The 18,150-nt window shown below is 42.3% G+C and overlaps 1 protein-coding gene across 1 annotated transcript in view; it reads left to right on the plus strand.

Annotated features, from left to right (window-relative positions):
• The window catches only part of TSEN2 (tRNA splicing endonuclease subunit 2), a 456,866-nt gene that overhangs the window by 346,057 nt on the left and 92,659 nt on the right, over positions 1-18,150 (plus strand). The window contains exon 10 of the mRNA XM_044078068.1: positions 2,187-2,276. Coding sequence (XP_043934003.1) covers positions 2,187-2,276 — 90 coding nt within the window. The remainder of the gene's footprint in view (positions 1-2,186; positions 2,277-18,150) is intronic.

The raw sequence follows: 18,150 nt of genomic DNA on the forward strand, positions 1-18,150 counted from the left end.
CAAAGTTACCTACCTAGTTATCCTAGCTAAGTGGATTAAGGACTATTATTTTTGGCTATAACAAAAGCAATTTACCACTACAAAGGCCTGTTAGGGCACATTCCACTTGAGCAGTAGCTGCATCTTCAGTGTTTCATTCCAAAGTTTCCTTAGGCAATATTTGTGCAGCAGCTACTTGGGCTTCTCCACATACCTTTATTACTCATTATAAACTGGATTTGGTCTCTAGGGGAAGGGTATCCTTCGGCTCGATCGTCCTCAGGAATATTCTTCCATGAGACCCCCTCAAGATTTAGGTTGCTGTGGATTCTGTCCCACTGTCAAGGACTATGTGAAGATTGTCCCACTGTCAAGGACTATGTGAAGATTGTCCCACTGACAAGGACTATGTGAAGATTGACAACATCAGATAAAAAAGTTATGTCTTACCACAACATTCCATCTGTGTTGTTGATCTTCATATATCCTTGACATACCCACCCTCCTTTCCCCTATCCCATGTTTTCTTTTTTACTACGGTGGATCGGGTTCCTCAGTGACAAAGGCTCTCTTTCTGGTCTCAGATAAAGTTTCTCCCTTTTCTGTGGTACTTGTCTGTCACTTCTTTTATGCAAACTCAATTTGAGGTAATTTGGTAAGGAGCATTATGGGTAGAGCTGAGCTTGAGAGTTTTTTGGTACGCACGAGCCGGAATAACTGCTGAGTCGGTTCCAAGGGTTCAGAACCAAACCCACTGTCCAAGGATATGTGAAGATCGACAACACATATGGAACGTTATGGTAAGACATAACTTAATTTTATTTGTATTGCAACTTGGGAGAAAACATCTGTATTGATATTTAAAAATACTGTAATGGTAGCCGCTCCTTTATTAATAGTACTCGGATGGTTTATGTATGTTAGATTGTAACACAAGATGCACTTAATTAATTTTCAATAATCAAGGAATGTAACTGAAAACTGCAGTAAAAAGAAATAGGGGGGAAAAGATTTTTTGTGGGACCAAGCCCTCAAGAACCTCCTATGTGCGGGACTTTGCTGCCACACCCCATTATTTGTGTATACCAAGTCCACAGTTACACAATAGTAGAGAAACCTGAAAAGCACCTTGCTATGCAGTGCTGATTTGCAGAATTAAAGTGCAGACAGTCCTGATGAACGGGGTTTAAAGAAACTGATAAAAAGCTATTCAGTGTAACTATACTCATTGGCCGTGTAGGATAACTGTATTTGGGACAGCACATTCTTCTTAAGTATACTTTTGATTGATCCTAGCCAGCTCCATAGTACAGAGCTTGGAGCAGTGACATCTTAAAGGCTTGGATTCAGGTAGTGGCCCCAGACCCTGGATGAACTGGCTGGGGGGGGGGGATAAGTAGCTTAAATGCTAACTCTATGCACAGGGATTTGGTGGGGTTTTTTTTCTCCCTTCTTGTCTGTGTCTCCCTATTGGAAGCCCAGAGTTCTAGCTCAGCCAGACAAAAGGTACAAGAGAAACTTGAGCTAATTTCTACAAACCATGAACCTAGTGTTGTATTAACAACTTAAACAGGAAATGAAAACCCTAACCCTTGTGTGGGGATTTGAACCCACAATACCCCTGCATTCTGTGCAGCTGTCACTGCCATTAGATCAACAGGGAGTTATGTGGTCATTTAGCCACCTGCTTCTCCCAAGAGCAGTTTTTCTTTCCAACTAGGAAACCACCATGAAGGTGATGACTCCTTATTGTTCCAGTGGCAGTGACAAACCAGTGCATGGAATGCATGTGGCCCTGGGTTCACTTCCCAGACAAGAGTCCCGTTTTTTTCCTGGTGAGTTGTTAATACAATACTAGGTTCATGGTTTGTACTGTATTGGATGGTTGTGTGTTTAAAACTCATGGTTTTCCCTTCCTGTTGATTTCCTGATTTTCTACAATAAAAGTTGTGACAAGACTAGCAATAGCTTATGTACTTGAACCACACACATTTTATTACATGTCACGTGCAGGATAGCATTGAGTAGACCTGACACCATGCCATGGAATCTTTATCTCCTCTAAGTTCTGCAATAGAGATTGGAGAGCAACAATGGGGGTATTACAGATGATTGAGGGCACCCAAAAACAGAAGTAAAAAAATAAAAATGCCCTTTTTGTTGTGCTGTCCTTATTTTCATGACTGCTACTGCATTTTTCTTTCTAGGAACTCATGTTTTGCTATTTAATTAGACCATCGGATATGACAAATGAGGAAATGTCATCACCCAGTTGTATGAAAAGAATCAAAGTGCAGGCAAGTTTATGTCTTTAATTCTTCTGCAATAACATACAGTATGCAAATATACTGAGGGGGCTAGGTCTTGATGTAAATTGCAGTTATGTTGTGCTATGTTAGCTCAGTAGTAGTATACTCAAGCACATTGTTGATAAATAGTATTTATTTTGCTTAGAAACAGTCACTGTTGAATGCATAACTTATTAGGTAGTATTATAACTGTATATTCTTTTAATATCTCTATTTTTGGCACCTCACGTGTGATGCCCAGAGCTTGAGCACCACCACCACCATTGGAAATGCATCACTGTAGAAAAATTCACCTAATCACCATTTGAGAGAAATTCACTGTAACAGTAGATCTGTCTCTATATGGGCTACTCACCACTGCAGCTTCATCAGTTCTTATATGCCACTTTTTCAGTAATTTGTAGAGTCCTGTTAATGTAGGGTCATGCTAGCCTCACACCATTGTTAGTAGTGAATTCACATTGGTACACAACTGCCATGTAAATAGTTATGGCATGTGCTTAGATCAGTGAGTGATTTAAACTGCTAAGAAAACATCAGCCACTCAGATGCAATTTTGTCATCGAGTTAGCTAGTTTGGTCAGTAAAAGACTTCCAAGCTTTGGCTTATTCTTCTAAATTTTTGAGAGGAATGTCTTCTCCGTTAAAGTCTGTTGTAGCCAAATTGGACCTAAATGATTTCCATTTCATACTTAAATCTTTTGCTCAGTGGCAGTGCACAGCTTTGACAGCTGTGAACATTTGTCTAATCCAGTAGCCTGATTTTCACTTCAGCAGAAGAAACAAATTGATCAGAAGACAAACACAGCAGTTAGGGAATGCTGATTGTTCTGATCCTTTAAGGGTGATATGCAGTTTAAATCCATTCAGAAAATGTATTAGCAACATTTGCTTGTCTACACAGGTAATAAACACAACTCTCACTACATTGTATTGTCCCTTTGAATACGTGCTGAAGGAACAGTGATTTCTTTCCTGAAATCCATAAACTTGTGGCATCAGGCAGCATTTCAAACAGAATTTAATAAATATGTCAGCCCTTCTCAGCAAACACCAAAACACATGGAGCACTGCAACTGGTAGACATATTTAAACTGACTTTTGTTTTGTGGGGTATGTAGTGTGTGTAGTGATCATGCTTTACCATTTGAATACTCAGTACATTTGATCTTGTTGTATATGCTGCCATCTGTTGGACAAAGTTGTTGCTAACAATGTAACATTGTAAAGTAGTCTTCTTCCTGTAAGAGCTGTGTAACACAAACACACACAGCATGCCCTTAGAAAAGTGTTTGCCTTAGTCCTTGCTCTGTATTTTTACTTTTGACATATTGATCTGATGGCAGAGTGGCATCAAAGTTTGCTTGTTATTTCCCTGAAACGCTAATTCCACATAAAACGTGGCTTTCCAGCGCTTCTGTGGATCCCTAGTGATATCTGCATTGCTTACTGTACTTATTTCCTTGTTTCACTTGAAAGAAAGTTACTGTTTGTCGTTTTTGCATTTAAGTTACCTGTAACACATTGCATTTAAGTTACCTGGCACTTGCTCACTAAAGTAATTATATAAGTCAGCACTAAAAAATTAAAAGCACTACACCCTCACAAACTCCCCTTGAGTACCTTGTTCCCCATTGGCCCTTTTTTCAATTATAAAGGAATTCCCAATACTATTCTAGCATGTCCAAAGGTCAGTTGTCAATCTCCTCTCTGGTCCAGCTGGTGAATCTGGAAATCTTGAGGCAATGTTACAACTGCCTCATGTACACAGACAACCCTCTCCTCCTCCCAACAAATTCCAACACATGTGACAGATGCAACCATATAGCCAAACTGGAGGCTAAGCTCTCTCAAGTCAGTACTGGCATAACCAGTCAGGAGGAGAAGGAAACCACACTCACTACAATTCCAGTCCCATATAGACCTACCACGACAGCAAACCAAACACATAAACACACAAAAACATACTCGGAGGCTCTAAATAAAAATCTGCCTAAGCAGCAGAGACCTCCAAAGCAGACACCCAAGCAACCGCTACCCCAAAACAAAACATGTGCAACACGTAGGTCACAAAGCCAGTGTGCCAAACAGTCACAGCCCTTAAGGCTAAACAACACACCTGATACACTTGTAATAGGTGACTATCATCAGCCACACTGACGTCCCGCTCACCAGGCTGAACAAGAAGGTCACGGTGAGCTGCCTGTCGGGTGCTAGGATCCGCCACATAACACAAGCACTCAGGTCACTCCAAGGCAAGTACAAATATGACTCTGTCATTGTCCATGCTGGTGTGAATGACCTGAGATGTACCTCCCTGGACTACATGAAAAGAGACATAGAGGAACTCTCTGAGCATGTAGCCCAGGCCAGTATGACCCTGACCTTGAGTAGCATCTTACCCTCACCAAGAATGCCACAATATGAAGACAAGATGATCAATTTCAACAATTGGCTTAAGTATTGGTGTCATTCAAAGGGGATCCAATGCCTGTCAGCCTGGGATGACATGCTCGACAAGCCACGATGCTTCACTAGGGACGGCTTGCACCTGTCACCCCTGGGCTTTTGGATATTGGCAAAGGCTCTTGCTTCCCCCATAGTGCCTTTTTTAGGCAAGGCTCAAAAGACAAACCCACCTCCATAGGTATCACAAGGGATAAGAAACTAAGAGTAATGCTACTCAACGCCAGAAGTCTAAACCTCAAGATGCACGCACTCAAAACCCTCCTTAGCATGGAGAACATTGAAATCTGTGCAGTAACAGAAACCTGGTTCAAGGCTCCCGAGAGCACCCCAGCAGTACCAGGTTATACCTCATACCATGCTTTTCAGCCCTAAAACTTGGACCGAACCACAAACGGAGGGGGGAGTATCAATATTCGTCAAAGATACCCACACCTCCAGGTTGGTGGCACAGCACGAAGCATCAGAGACTATCCATGTGCAACTAACCGTGGGTAAAACTGCCTTCCAGTTTATAGCCTGCTACAGACCACCCTCCCAAACCCAGGAACCCTACTTGGCCTTCCTGAGAACACTGGAAAATATGAAGGTCTCTCCAAACACCATTATATTGGGCGACTTCAACTACCCAAACATAGACTGGGAGCATTACCCTAGCTCCAACACCCTAGCCCAAAGGTTCCTAGAATTTATAAACTCAAATGCTTTGGAACAACTTGTTTCCACTCCCACAAGAGGGGAAAACATACTGGACCTGATCATCACCAGCATGGGGACTCTATGCTCCGACCAGAAGTGTATCCCTCACTGGTAAGATCAGACCATAAACTAATCTCACTGGATATTCACATCCCGACCCCACCTCCTGCCCAGAAAACCACAGTGAAAAACTTCTCTAAAGCAAATTTCACACTCCTCAAAACCGAGGTGGAACCCTTCAAAGACCCAGAGCCTGTGGAAAATACGGCCCAGACCGCAGAATCCTTTATAAACGCATTCTATGAACACCTTCAGGAATGCATGGATCATGCAATCCCATATAAAACCAAGACCCAATCCTCCAAAGGCAGACGTCCTGTCTGGTGCACCCCAGCCATAAACAAACTATACAATAGAAGGAGGAAGCTACTACATGATAGAGCAAAATCCCAAAAAGGGAAGGCATCTCTGATCAGTATTAGCAAAAAACTACGGGCACTCATAAAATTGTCTAAGGCCAGCTTTGAGAGAAAAATTGCACAGGACACTAAGGATAGTCACAAGGCTTTCTTTAGTTATGTTAGGAACCTGGGTGGGAATTCCCAGATATGCTCAGAATTATTCCAAAATGACAAAAAAATACATCGAACCCACAGACATTGCCAACATCCTAGCTGACAGGTTCAGCGCAAACCCCCCCCTCCCCAATATCTATCCCAGCAGGGTGCTGCCCCCCCCTGACATCTCAGATGCTCGGGTAAGAGCCACCCTCTCCAAAGCAAAAAACACAGCATCAATGGGACCAGACTGTGGCCCAGGCTGCGTCCTACATGAACTCCAAGAAGAGCTAAACCCAAACATAAAACTACTGTTCAGTCTCAGCCTTACTACAGGATAATGTACCCTAAGAGTGGCGTACAGCAACAGTGGTCCCTCTCCACAAAGGTGGTGCCTCAATGGATCCTGGAAACTATCACCCCATAAGCCTGACTAGCTTGGTCTGCAAAGCTATGGAAAGGATCATCATGGACCTCATAAATAAAGATATTGGGGACCTAGAGACACTGGATCCTACCCAGTTCGGCTTTAAGGGCAGATACTGCCTCTTAAACCTGGTCAATTTCTTTGAAACAATCACCAAGGCCATTGACGAGGGGAAGGTGGTCCACACAACCTACCTGGACCTCGCAAAAGCCTTCGATACAATACCCCACTCGGGCATTATAGATAAGCTCACCAGCTTAAATATAAACCCCTATGTCACTAGATGGGTTGCAAACTGGCTCAAGGACAGAACCCACATGGTTAGAATTGCTGGAGCCATGTCAGACTCCAAACCAGTTACAAGTGGCATCCCACAAGGCTCAGTCCTGAGACCTCTCTTGTTCGGTATATATTTCTCTGAGGTACAGGCCATCACGGTAGGACTGTGGCTGACCAAGTTTGCAGATGACTGCAAACTGGGCACCATAATCGACTCTCCAGCTTGACACAAGCATCCTCCAAAAGGGCCTCATAGAAACAGACAACTGGTGCCAGAGCCATGGCCTCAAGCTAAACGCCAAAAAGTGTATAGTCATCCCCTTTGGCAAAAACAGTGTCCACAAATTACCACATAGGTAGTAATCCATTAAGTACATAAGACGTAATTAGGGACCTGGGGACCCAAGTTGATAGCAATCTCTCATTTGACAACCACGTGGCCAAAGTGGTTAGAAAAACATTTTATATAGCCTACCTAATCATGAAGGGATTCACATCTAGATCAGGGGAGGTCACCGTGCCTCTTTACTCATCCCTCATCAGGCCCATAATCGAGTACAATGCCCCTTTTGGGATGTACCTTACCAGACACCTGCAGCAACTGGAAAGACCCCAAAAGTACCTCACCAAGAGGATCAAAGGGCTCAAACAGATGCCATATGCTGCCCGGTTAAAGAAACTCCAGCTCTACTCAGTGGCATACCGCCTGCTCAGAGGCAATCTGTGCCTGACATATAAAGCCATGTCCAACCCGGAATTAATGGACATGCTGCACCTCAGAAAATCCAAATCCCATCGAGCTATGCGCTCGAGAGACTTGAACCTCAGCACTGAAATAAATAGGACATGCTGGAGGGACAGATTCATAACCAAGAGGCTCCCTTCACTCTGGAATAAAATCCCAGTCCAGGTTAGGCAGAGTCCCTCATTGACTCTCTTCAGGAGGAATCTTGATGAGTGGATGGGAGATCATAGGTTTACCCCGGGTATCACTTCTGTGTCACTGTTAGACAGAGGCACAGTATACTAACCTCGAAAAAGGGCATAGCAAAATTAATTTAAAATGGGTGGCGAAAGCCAAACACACACTGGCTAGGCTTATGAATGCCCTAGGGCAGATAGCCTAGTATGAACCTATGAACCAAATACACAAGTGCAAGAAAAAAAAATTTGCTTCCATGCCAGGCATCAATCTTTTTCCTTTCCATGCCGATACTAAGTCACTCAACCGGTCACTGATTAGTCCATCCTTAGCCTGCCAATACCTCTTAACAGTTACTTCTGACATAGACTAGCGTCCCTAAATATGATTAAAAATAAATCTGAGCTCTCACTTTTTTTTTCGTTAGCTATAACCCCAAAACTAGACATGAACATGCATTCAGCTTTGCTGTAAAACACACTGAATGTACTTTTCCAGGTTTTGCCAGTCAACTTTTGAGGTGGCACTGCAGCAAGCGTTGCTGTCTTATAACTCTTGGTTCAGTTTCCATCTAGGGTGCCCTTGGTTGTGGAGTCTACATGTCCTTCCTTTTGTACATTTAAGACTTTCACCTGATGCTCTGGTTTCCTCCCACATCTCTAAAAGATGGGCTGTTTATTGTTAATTGATTGGCAATAATGTGGTATGCATTGCAATGTGTGAGTAGTACTTGTGTATGCATCCTGTACTGCACCAGCTTCACATCCCAAGCAGGGCTGTATTTTTGCCTTATTCCTGTTGTGTGCTCAGGTTGTAGCTCCCCTACAACCTTGAATGTCATAAAATTGGTGTCAGAGAATGAAGAAATGAATCTATAAACTATGTTTCCGAAATTTCAGTTCACTCATGATGGGTGCTTTCTGTAGACAGTTTAACCACTATTACTAACTTTTCCTTCCAAGCATTTTACAGCCCTACAAATCAGGACATTTCTATCATCTACTTCTCACCAAAAATAATTGTGATACTGTACACCACAATGTTGTTGCCGGTAGGAGACATTGAAGCTACCTCTATCCTTCTCACCATACCACATCTCATAAAATGTATAAAGTATACCTCATTAAATGCATCTAGCAGAGTAAATACATGTGTAATATTCTGGAAGGCTGAATATATGCACAGTCCACATATTTTAGTCATAACTGAGTCGATGTTTACCAAGGCTGTAATCTAGGTACTTGGACATGAGTTAGTGTCCTATTTCTCATCGCTAACAGTCTTTCCTTCCACCTAATCATTGACTCTTCAGCCTTAAAAAAAACAATAGCCAGACTGGCTTATTTGTGCTTTCAGTATTAGAAACCACCTAATGGTGCACATCTCTGTAGTATTCAGTCAACCTCCTACCATAAAATGTTCAACATATTCCTACACATGCAGCAGTGCAGAACCACTACTTCATAACTTTGCATTCCTGTGGTATTTTAACATTCTCTGGAATAACCAGAGCTGCTCTGAGTTTGGCATTCTGTACCAGAGGTCCAGAGTAATTCTGCTTAATCCAAGGCATCCAAGAGAAATAACATGAAAGTAAGTATATTTTGTGTGTCTACTGCACTTTTTGAACTGCATTTTGTTTGATTGCTGCATTTTTCTGCTTTTTACTGTTGTGACTGCTTATTTTCTGCACTTTGTTAAAGTGCATTTCCAGCCTAGAAAGCATAGTCTAGATTCACACCTGCTAAATCTAGCCTGTTTTTGTTATACTTGAGCACTAAAACCAGCCATCATACTTTAAGGAAGGTTCCCGCCATGTGGCAGAAGAGTGTGAATCAGCCTTTTCTGAGCTGGGGATTGCTGGAGGACGGTTCATTGTGTACTTTCCTATTGGTAGATTAGTTTAAAACTGTTTAATTTCACCTGTTATTTAAGCCTCATGTTTTTGTGGGTTGGCTGTCAATTAACTGGAGCCGCTCTGAGTTTGGTGTCCTTTGCCAGAGGTCCAGAGTGATCTGCTTTAATCCAAGGCATCCAAGAGAAATAAGAAAATAAGTATGTTTTGTGTGTCTGCTGCACCTTTTGAACTGCATTTGTCTGATCACTGCATTTTTTCGGCTTTTTACTGTTGTGACTGCTTGTTTTCTGCACTTGTTTTATTAAACTTTATTTTCAGCATAGATAGCATAGTCTAGATTCAGGCCTGCTGAATGTAGCCTGTTTCTGTTAAACTTGAGCACTAAAACCAGCCATCATACTTTAAGGAAGGCTACCCACCACCCTTGTGGCAGAAGTGTGTGAATCAGCCTTGTTTGAGCTGGGGATTGCTGGAAGAAGGTTCATTGTGTACTTTCCAATTGGTAGATTAATTTAAAACTGTTTAATTTTACCTGTATTTAAGCCTCATGTTTGCTCGTCGCTGCTCAATATACAAAGGGGGTTATCGGTGCCCTGTATAGATGCATATGCCTCATAACAAAATTTTTCCATAGACTTCTGTCAGTGGAACCCTCCCAAGCTTCCCGGTTGCACAGAGGGCAGCTCAGCTGCACACTGAGGCGACTTGCCCCAATTCCTCGACCCTAACCCTAAATAAAATAAGCTCCCGTGGTAATATTAGAGCATAAACTAGTCTAACTGCCCAACCCTTATTAACACCTACAGTATAAACCTACTATAATGAACGGTTAGTTTCCCACCATTTCTCCAGCCAGCCTGATTGATGTAGGCATTCTTAGGCAGTGTAGTAACTTCATTATGTATACGGACAACCACTTAGTACTAAAAAAATACCGTGTGAGAGAGATGTAATTACACCATGAAATTGAAATCAGTCCTCTCACGTAACAACAAACAGGTTGTCAGCACACACACCGCTTCTCACACAAGACAAGGTAACAACACATAAACCTACCCTACCAAAAGGTCAGAGATCTCCCAAGCACAAACCAGCTGCATACACTTCTAAAAGTATAGAAACTACTGCACATAATAGCAAACACCAGTGTCTCAGCAAACAAACCTCTAAGGCAAAACACCTCTAAACCAAATGTCTTTGTCACAGGCAACTCAGTAGTGAGACACAGAGATGCCTCCCTCACCAGTCTGGACAAGAAGGTCATGGTCAGCTGCCTGTCAGGTGCCAGGATCCGTTAAATCATGCATGCACTCAACAAGAAGTACTGTTATGACTGTCATAGTCCGTGTTGGGGTGAATGACTTGAGATGTACCTCCCTGGACAATATGAAGAGACGTGACTGAACTCTCAGATTGTGTCCGACACGGGTATGACCCTAGCCCTAAGCAGCATTCTACATTTACCCAGGATGATGCCACACTATAAACAAAAAATTATCAACTTAAATAATTGGCTTAGCTTTTGGTGTCAGTCCAGGGGGATCCAGTATTTGCCCAGTATTTGTCAGCCTGGGATGACATGGTCGACAAACCATACCGCTTCGCCAGAGATGGTCTGCTCCTGTCTCCTCTAGGCTTTCAGATACTGACAAAGGTACTTGCATCCCCATTAGTACCTTTTTTAGGCAATGTCAAAAACAACAAAACTTCCTACGTAACAAAATCCACCCAAGGCAAACTCAAGGTTCTGCTGCTTGGTGCTAGAAGTCTAAACATAAAGCTGCACTACTCCTCCCCTTGGAAGATGCTGATGTCTGTGCAATCACTGAGACATGCATGGTCCAAGGACACAGAGAGCACCCTGGCCATGCAAGGCTACAATGTCTTCCACACGTTCGGACCTCAAAATGAGCATGAAAGAACCAATAGTGGAGGGGTATCCATCTTCATTAAAGCTAAGTGCACCTCAAGACTGGTCAAACAGTATACAAAATGAGCATGAAAGAACCAACGGTGGAGGGATGTCCATCTTCATTACAGCCAGGTATACCTAAAGACTAGTCAAACAGTGCAACTCTCTCAAACTACTCTGTCCAATTAACTCTAGGCAAAATACCCTACCACATCATTGCTAGCTATAGGTCTCCCACTATGAACCATGAAAAGCCCACAGCCTACCTAGACTTAATGGAATCACTCTCCATACAGCCTAGCAACTTAGTCATGGGTGATTTTTAACTATCCTTCCATCAAGTGGATGACATACGTGAGAGCAAACCTATTCACCCAGAGGTTCCTGCACCTCCACAAGGGGATCAAATGTCCTAGACATAGTACTCACCAATGCACCCACCCCATCCATGTGATGCCACCACAAAACTCTCTCATTTGAAGCAACTATTTGTCCTAACACCACTGCAGAAGCAAAAAAAACTGAAGAAATTTTCCAAAGCAAACTTCAGACTATTAAGTGATGGTATAAAACGTTTTATACACTCCACATTCACAGACAACAATGGCTCGTATTTAGAGGTGTACTCTAATGCCCTGTACAATCACTCAACAGTTGTATAGACTCAGCTGTACCTAACAACATCAAAGCCAGGTCCTCCTGAAAAAACAAGCCACCGTGATGGACCTCAAGGCTAAACAGGTTATATAAGAAAAGGAAGAAGCTGATGTCTAAGATTAAAAGGGAACTGACTCAGCAGAGGAAGAATTCCCTCCTCAGCTTGAGCAAGTGAATCAGAAATCTCATGAAATCCTCTAAAGCAAAGTAATAAAACTAAAATAGCATCCCTAACTAAGGATAATCATAAGGTTTTATTTAATTATGTCCGAAATCTGAAAGGGAATGCCGAACTGTGTCTAGAACTGGTAATAGATGGTACCACTCATACTGCACCTTAGGAAATTGCCAGCCTTTTAGCTGATTGATTTGGTGCTAACTTTATCCCCCTGACCCCACCGTCCATACCCCAAAGCATACCCTACACCAATCTTCTGCCCAGTATCTCTAGAGATCAAGTCTTGTCTGCACTTTTCAAGGCTAAAAACAGCCTCAGTGGGGCCAGATAACATCCTAGGATGCTTATTAAGCAATCTAAAGTAGGACCTAGCAGACCCACTTGGCATTCTCTTCAACCATAGCCTGAGAACTGGCTTTGTTCCAGCTAAGTGGCAAACTGCAGCTTGCACTAAAGGGGGCCGTCAACAGACCCTGGTAACTATAGACCCATAAGTCTAACCCGTCTCATCTGCAAGGCCATGGAAAGAATCATCATGAAACTTATCAACAAGGACATAGGCGACCTTCAGACTCTAGACCCAACCCAGTTTGGCTTCATTAAGGGTAGATCATGCTTATTAAACATAGTAGACTTCTTTGAGAAAGTTACCAAAGCCCTGGATGAAGGCAAGACAGTACATTACTGCCTATATGACCTAGCCAAGGCTTTTGATATGATACCCCACTCAGGTATCATTGAAAAATTCTCCCAGTTAGGTATTGACCCCCTACGTCACTGGATGGGTAGCTAATTGGCTCACCAACAGTGCTCATACCGTCAGAATTGGTGACTCCACCTCTACCAGTAGACCCTGTCACCAGTGAAGTACCACACGGTTCTGTGCTGGGCCTTTTACTGTTTAGAATCAGCTAAACTAGATGGCCTTTGGCTTACCATGTACAGTGATGATTGCAAATTGGGTGTAGTCAAGACCCCCAGTGATTTTAACATGCTACAAGAAGGGCAAACACAGACAAGTGATTGGTGGCAAAGCCATGGTATAAAACTAATTGCACAAAAGTGCATTATTATTCCCTTTGGCAAAGTAGAATACCCCGCAAACTACAGCGTTGACAATACCTCTTCTAAGCTCAAACCGAGTGGTGCGAGACCTAGGTACATATGTAGATAGCAATCTGAACTTCATCCACTAAGTTCCCACTGTAGTAAAGAAAACATTCTACATTGCACACCTCACAAGTAAGGGCATCACATCCAGATCTAAGGATGTTATAGCACCACTTTACTCAGTCCTCATCAGACCACTAGTAAAGTACAATGCTCCCTTTCACTTGTACCTCAAAAGACACCTGCTGCAGCTGGAGGGACCACAGAGGTTTCCCACCAAGAAAAACATGGCCTTCAAAACATGGTGCACATGGGTAGACTAAAAGCCCTGCCACTGTACTCTGTATCATATAGGTTGCTGAGAGGAGACTTGTGTGTGTCCTACAAGGCAGTCTCCAACCCTGCCCTGATGGATATGTTCCACATCTGTAAATCTAACAGAGCAAGAGTCCCTCGCTCCCGGGATCTTAATCTAGCCTGTGACATTAACAGAACATGTTGCAGAGATGCATACTTCTCCCAGAGACTGACGCTGCTCTGGAACGAACTTCCACTTCACATGAAGCAGAGCTCCTCACTGACCCTATTCAGGCACAACCTAGACAGATGGATTGGAGACCGCAAATTCACCCCAGGGGGTGACACCCATGTCCCTCATGGACAGGGGGGAGTAGGTGTTGACCATAGACTAGCTCTACAAAGAACGTCCGCTTAATAAGGATATTTGGGGCAATTTGGGATTAACATGGCTAGGCTTGTAAGGGCTGTAGGGCCATTAGCCTGGTAACCTACTATGAACGTATAAATTAGCCATTTACATCATCTAGCAGTTAGCACAAAGGGCTAAGGTTCTGAGCTGTTAATGACTTGCTTCCTGTAGTCAAAGGTACAGGGCTTTAATAGCTTCACCTCCATTTGGCTGTTGAGTGACTCTCAGCAGGTTAGTTGACCATTCAGTGCTCTTGGATTACCCCTGAATGTGAACTGTTACCAGTGGGCTTACTTGTTTAGCAAATGTATTAAATAACATTCATTTGCATCAACTAATGAGTCATAGAAATCAGCAGGTCTTCCTTTAATAGAAGGTAGCTTTAGCAGTATGTCAGTGTTTGGGCTACTCACCACTGTAGTTGCATCAGTTCTTGCCTGCCACTTTTTTGTAGTTGTACAATCCTACTCATTTAGCCTTTGACCCATTGCTACAGCATAATTTCTTATACATGAAAGAGAACTACAGATGGTTGGGGTGCCTGTTCTTCTGGCCGTACATTCCGAGCTAAGTGTCCCAGAAACAGAGCTGGTCTTTTACTTCTGCCAAGGACATTGTGTGGCACTTGGTACTGAAGGAGAACACAGCCTGCATCATGTCCATTTTTTTTTATTAGAAGAAGCATACATGTTTAGCCTACCAGATCCTTAACGTGACTTTCAGGGATCAACAAGTCCACAATTTGGGAAAATAATTTCCTATTGCCCATTTAATGCTGTTATTGCTCTGATGATTAACTTAGCTTTTCTGGATATTTTTGAGGATGTTTTCCATAGCCGGTATCTTCAAAAAAGAACAATTGTGCCCAATTTTCCTGAAAATTTTTCATCTTCGATATCCATTTGGTTTGTGAAAAGCCATCTAGAATCCTTGTGTCAGTACTGTAAAATGTTTAACAATAAAACACTGCTCCATTTTGCCTGAGTGCTAGGTCAAGAGATGTCTGCCCCCTTCCCTATCTGGAGAGCTAAACATCAGTGAAGGTAAAAGGGATAGGTGTCCAGGCCATAAAAGCAGAGTCTTGGACCTACCCACCCCCTTCAACAAAAAATATTGTGAAGAGTTCTATGAGCCAGAAGAATATCAACATAGAGATACTGCGAGACCTGCATGGACCTGATTTTAACAGCACTTAGGTGACATTAAGAATCTTTTGTTAAGGACCCGTAAGCACTGTTAAGTTTTGATCTTGTGCTAGAGAAGTACTTAACAAGTTTGATTTTCCTTATTTGAGAACATAAACAAGGTACTCCACGCACGATAGATGAATTCCTAGTAAAGTGTATTGTACTTGGTATGCAGTGTTTTAACACAGATGTCCCACTCTGGTAAACAGCTGTCTACTATGGAATGATCACTTCACTGCTTCTTCATCTTCACAGATGTGCAGATTATTCCAAATGTTTTCTTTTCAGCACTAATTTCTTACAGTATAACATACAGATGCTTTGTGTACAGTAGGGCTGTCATTGAGGTGACTCGCACATCCATAGTTTTCTCCTTAAAAGTGATCAATTGATCTGTTGGTAGACATTGATGTATTAGTTTAACGTCTGCTTTGTTACACTGTATACCAAGCACTGTACATCTTACTAAGAATCTTATCCTGTTCCAACTTACTTTTGTTACATTTCACTTGAATATAGCTGTATTTGTTGATAGGTTCATAGGGATACACTAGGCAAAAAAACACTGGGGCCTTTATGGGCCTAGCCAAACATCCCAATTGATCCTGCAAGTTTGTGTCTTACAGGTTATTTTAAGGGACCATATATAAGCTAGGGCAAGGTTTTCAGGATGCCTCTGTCCATTAGAGACACAAGTGCTAGACCCAGGATGTATTTCTGATTTCCCATCCACAGGTCCAGTTTTCTCTGGAATAAGATTAGGAAAGAACTTTGCTTCACATAGATGGTAAGCCTGTTTCAGGGAAGGGGAATTCTGTGAGACACATGCCTGTCCCTCCAATGTGTCCTACTTATGTCGCAAGCAACATTTAAATCTCTAGATTGAGTAATTCTGATGCTATTTATTTTGCAGATATGCAAAAGGTCCTTCATAGTGGGATCCAAGTATCTCTTGTATGCCAGGCATAGATTATTGCCTCTCAACAGTCTGTAGAAAACTATAGTATAGCGATAGAACTTTGAGCCAGTTTGCATAGGGCATGCTGTTTATTGCCTGTGTTCTTTTTGTGAGGAGCCTCTGTGGATATTACAGTTGTTGCAGGTACCTGGTCAGGTACATACCAAAGGGGGCAGCATACTTAATGATGGGCTTGATGAGGGCCAAATACAGTGGAATGATGACTTCCTTGGATCTAGATGCCATGTTCTTGCTTATAAGTTCAGGAACATAGTAACATGTTTTTTACTCATCATATGTCTAAAGATGTAAAGAAGTCTTTTTATCTACATACATACTCAAATCTCTGACTACTGGTTCTACTCTTACAGGTGTGTTATCAATGAGGTAATCTGGGGGGGCTGACCTCCCAAAAGATACCATTATACATTTCTTGTCATTTTTCAGTTTTAAACGGTGGCATTGGCATCAGTCACTTGTCTGTGTTAGTCCTTCCTGTGAGATGTTACTGTCTTAGGGGGATTCTATGACTGCTGCTAGTTTGCGGTCTTCTGCTAACTGGTACCTTTCGTTATACACCAACCACGTCTTTGCACCGCTGGTGCTGTTGTCTTTTCTTATTATGTAGTATTTTATGCAGGACTAAGAAATGGTTATTGTTAAAGTAATGCAAGTCCACCAAACAATATGACAGAACCAGTGTGGCTGATTTTGTTTGGTGTATATCTTTTTGCAGCAACGGCTATAGCCCACAACCTTCTAGCTCCAAAATATGGAAGACTAATTACCTCACCTTATGTGGAATACATACAGACAAGTAACTAATAAGTAAAAAGCCGACAGGAGAGTTAAAATATTTTACTTTGTGAATACTGAATCGTATTAATATTGTATGTATATGGGTTAAAACAGTTCTTGAAATTGTATATGATAGGCCGTGTCAGTATGGGACTGCCAAGACCGTTAACTTTATAAGACTTACAAATGAGAAGTTGTCCTTATAATGAGGTACACTAGAGAAGTGTGATAGTATTTTGGTCACTATGTTACATCTTTTCAGCGGGCACATGCCTTATACATTTTCTGACAGTCTATAATTCCTGAATTATAGGCATTAAGTGTAATTTACACTTTCTGGAAAAGTCTCCATTTTGGGGGGGGGGGTTAAGACAGACGGACTCAAATCTTCAGTGAAAATCAGGTGTATATGACAGGCAAAATGTTACCGTAAAATAAACCTTACGAATATTTAAATGACGTGCCAACAGGAAAAATCAAGAAACGAAAAAGGCAGCAGCACCAGTGGTGCGAAGACATGGTAGGGGTATAACATAAAAGTACCTGCTAACTTAGTCAGCCAGAGGTCCTTGACATTGATCTTGACGTTTGAAAAGTAAATGCAAAAATCAACAGATACAGCACAGAGCCCTGAGGGCATCTGCTTGTGACCAGCCTTTCTGTGGAGGTGTTCTCCCCTATCCTAACTTCCTGCATTCTACCTAAGAACCAGATGGCCTTGACAAAACCAAATTGGATTGGATTCAGTATTTTAAAGGTTTTCTATGTCCTTTATCCATCATTTTCGTCTTTATCCATCATTTTCCTGGTAATTCTTGCCATGGCTTTGCATATGAGACTAGTCATGTAGTTCCCGGGGTCCATTGATAGAGCGCCCTTGTGCAAAGGGATGACTATTGCAGTTCTTTATTCTCATGGCAGAAAGCCTTTCTGTAGGCTGTGGTTAAACAGTGACTCCAATGGTCCTGATAGGTCATGTTTTAGGCTGTTTAGAGGGCATCCTGGGATATTATCGGGGCCCATCAATTTAGTATTTTTGCCTTAGCGCATCTAGGACATTTTCCCTAGTAATAGTTGGGGGCGGGGAGGTTGGTTGTTTGGTATTTCATGGGAGGGCAGCCACAGGAGAGAGAGGTGGGTAAAAT

This window comes from Protopterus annectens, chromosome 7.part0, assembly GCF_019279795.1.
Source record: "Protopterus annectens isolate FY-2018-M chromosome 7.part0, PAN1.0, whole genome shotgun sequence".
Lineage (NCBI taxonomy): Eukaryota > Metazoa > Chordata > Ceratodontiformes > Protopteridae > Protopterus > Protopterus annectens.